A 3720-nucleotide genomic window follows, 5' to 3' on the forward strand; every position below is an offset into this window, starting at 1 on the left:
GAAACAAACTCAGGATCCATCTTCTTTTAAGTTTCTTTATTAAAACAATGAAGACATTTTCTGTAAAATGTCACCACAAAGTTTCTCGAAAAATACTCTGCAAAACTCCATGTATTCTCTGATCCAAAACATGCTCCAGGTCTCCATAAACAGTTGATAGTCAAGGTCAGTTAAATACAATCAATCAATGAACCTGTCCAGGGACGACAGGTGGAAATTAGCTCTGATGCTACAACCTGATGTACAGTGCATCTCTCCTGTCAAGGTTAATGCGAAAATTGTGCGCTGTCCCTGTCTCAAATAAATAAAATAAATAAATAAATCCTTTTTTTTTTTTTTATTTTGTAATAACTTTGCGCTCTCCTTGACCGTCAAAGGTTCTGTTTGCGCAGAGTGAGCAGCTCCCGTCCGTCTCCTCAGTCTCCACTGGGGCCGTTCACACGACAACGTTTTTTGGTCAGAACGGAGAAGTTTTTATTCGTTTTGTCCTTTCGTCCACACGGAGCCGGTGTTTCAAGTGGTGATGAAAACTGTGTTTTTTTGAGAAATCTGCGAACGCCGGCGTCGCGTTGTCGTGTGGACGAACAAACAGCAGCTTTTGGAAAACGATGACGTCACGACCCCGTCATCGCCAGAGTCCAACGATGCAACGAAGGCCGCAGCCCTTGAACTGAGTTTTGCCAAAATAAACAGGTGCAGCCTACGGACGCAAATTGTTTTCAACCCACAAAGAAAAAAATCCAGGAGTGTTTTCGTGTGAACGTCGCCTAAAGCTCTTTTATTTACACAGTGGCTCCCAGTCTCCCTCAGGCTCTGGAACACAAATGGGGTCAACTTTTTGGGGAGTAATTATTGCACATTCATTCATTAATAACAACATTCCCACTCATTTGTAATGGTTGAACACTACAAGTTTATGCTCTATAATAGGGCCATAAACAAATAATCTCTTTTTTTTTAATTATTCAACAGGTTTGTGATGATTATAATAGATGAATACATTTAAAAGGTCTTATGTTACATAAAATAAACTCCTGTGAGCTTTAAGTCGTGTTCTAATGCTGCTCCCTTCTCAAAAACAGACCTGGAGTTGTGTTTTGTTTCCGGCTTTATTACATGATCTACATCTGCAAAGCTCAAAATGCTAAAACAGATTTTTCTCATTTTAATATTTTACTTCATGTTTTTCATCACATGAGCCTTGAAAAGAATAAACATCTGCTGTGGGTAACAAGAGTCAAAACTCTGATTAGGGAACTACAGTGAAGCAGGACTAAAAGCTCAAAGTTAAAAACAATTCAATGAAGAATAAGCCACAAAGAGGATTCAGATGAAATTTGTCTAAAATAATATGTAAATATCTGTATATTTTTTTGTTAAACTTTAAATTTTCACACCACACAGAGCTCAGTTCCACAGTCTGGAGTCTCTGAAGCCTGAGTGAGCCTAAAGTCAGACTTTAGGTTCACTTGATCCGGCCTCAGCAGCTCTTTCTCCTTTAGTGTGTTCAAGACGGTGCAGCTTCAGATGAGCAGCTTGTCTCAAAGTCGTCCCACACTGGTCAGAGCTGCAGCTTTTCTCTTCAGTCTTGTGCTGTTTGTTTCAGACGGTTCTTCACAGACCTGAAAGCCTTCGCCTTTTTTCACAGTTTGTTTCTTTTGTTCTGTAGTGACTGGAAGCTCCATGTTCTAAAAGCCTCTTCACACTGGTCACATCACTCATAGATCAGCCAGGAGTGAGTTTTCATGTGTGTATTACGATTGGACGATGTAGAGAAAGCTTTCCCACACTGGTCACACTTGTATGGTCTCTCTCCAGTGTGAATTCTCATATGTGACACTAGGTGGCTTGAGAGTGAAAAAGTCTTTTCACAAACATCACATCTGTATGATTTTTCTCCAGTGTGGATTCTCATATGTCGATGGAGATGACCAGATTGTCTAAATTTCTTCCCACACTGGTCACAGCTGTATGGTCTCTCTCCTGTGTGGACTCTCATATGTGACACTAAGATGTTTGATACTGAAAATGTCTTCTCACAAACATCACAAGTGTATGGTTTCTCTCCTGTGTGGATTCTCATGTGCTGATGGAGGTCACCAGATTGTCTAAATGTCTTCCCACACTGGTCACATTCATATGGTTTCTCTCCTGTGTGGATTCTCATGTGCTGATGGAGGTCACCAGATTGTCTAAATTCCATCCCACACTGGTCACACTTGTATGGTCTCTCTCCTGTGTGGATTCTCAGATGTGATTCTAGGTGGCTTGACTGTGAAAAAGTCTTCTCACAAACGTCACATCTGTATGATTTTTCCCCAGTGTGGATTTTCATATGTCGAAGGAGATGACCAGCTTGTCGAAATTCCTTCCCACACTGGTCACAGCTGTATGGTTTTTCTCCAGTGTGGATTCTCATATGTGACACTAGAGTGCAGGACAGAGAAAAAGTCTTTTCACAAACATCACATCTGTATGATTTTTCCCCGGTGTGGATTCTCATGTGTCGATGGAGATGACCAGATTGTCTGAATTCCTTCCCACACTGGTCACAGCTGTATGGTCTCTCTCCTGTGTGGACTCTCATGTGTGATATGAGGGTACATGACAGTGAAAAAGTCTTCTCACACACATCACATGTGTGTGATTTCTCCCCTGTGTGGATTCTCTCATGGTTATGGAAGGTAGTAGATTGTATAAATTCCATCCCACACTGGTCACCGCTGTACGGTCTTTCTCCTGTGTGAGTTCTGTAGTGTCTTTTCAGTCCGGAAGCATTTGGACACACCTTTCCACACTGGTCACATGTGAAGGTCATTCTGTTGGTGGATCTTGTAGATCTGCAAAAGAACAAAGGAAAGTGTCAAGTAAAATCACTTTTTTTTTAACTGTTCAAATAAAGTAACTCAAATAAAATCACACAAGGTAAATCATGTGTATTTAACTCATTTGATTTTAAAATATATATTAAATAATAATTAAACAGGACAGCAACAGTTATAGACTGTATTTAGTATTTGTATTATTATTTGAAGCAGCGGTTGAATCCCAAAGAATAATTGTTCCAGTAATAAGTTCCAAAGATCCATGGACAGATGTGTGTCGGGTGTATTTTTATCCTACCACAAAGGCAGGTCTGGGAAGCTCCCATCATGAGGAGAGTTGAGGGTCACAGTCCACAGGTTCAGTTTGAGTTCAAACAGAAAAACCTGTGAAGGTCAAAGGAACAAATGAACATTTGAAACAAAACATCTACATTTGTATCACATGTTTAACAAATGTATAAATGCACAACAAATACACTTTATCAATATATAACTTTGTCAATTAATATGTTATCAATCTTATTTAAATTTCATCCTGTAATCAACTGAATATTAAACACAGTCACCGATCAATCAGTCATTCATTAATCAAAAAGGGATGTGCACTTTTTCACATATCAAAAATACTCAATTGTTCTCAATAAATCAAATCAAATTACTTGAGTCGAGATGAAAATGCTCAAGCAGACGATCAGATTAATAATTAAAGTTGCGCAACAAATCAAAACTAGTGGTAGCTACTGGGGATGGGCACGATTAGTCGACTAATCGATAATTGATCATGAAGAATTTTATCAATTAAATCATGTTCATTTTTAATTGGCAAACTGAATGTGTGTGTGTGTGTTAGAGCCCGACCGATATGGATTTTGTTGTGGCCGATATGATACTGATA

The 3720-nt window shown here is 39.2% G+C and overlaps 1 protein-coding gene across 1 annotated transcript in view; it reads right to left on the bottom strand.

The window, feature by feature from the left end:
* LOC110166742 (zinc finger protein 239-like) overlaps nt 1-3215 on the bottom strand; it is a 9751-nt gene extending 6536 nt beyond the window's left edge. The window contains exons 1-2 of the mRNA XM_055155333.1: nt 3124-3215; nt 1767-2840 (exon numbers count right to left, since the gene is read on the bottom strand). Of these exons, the coding sequence (XP_055011308.1) occupies nt 1767-2818 (1052 nt within the window). The 5' untranslated portion in view covers nt 2819-2840; nt 3124-3215. The remainder of the gene's footprint in view (nt 1-1766; nt 2841-3123) is intronic.
* Nucleotides 3216-3720: the final 505 nt, after the last annotated feature.

Source organism: Boleophthalmus pectinirostris, unplaced genomic scaffold (assembly GCF_026225935.1).
Source record: "Boleophthalmus pectinirostris isolate CB_2022bp ecotype Guang Dong unplaced genomic scaffold, ASM2622593v1 HiC_scaffold_2, whole genome shotgun sequence".
Taxonomy (NCBI): domain Eukaryota; kingdom Metazoa; phylum Chordata; class Actinopteri; order Gobiiformes; family Gobiidae; genus Boleophthalmus; species Boleophthalmus pectinirostris.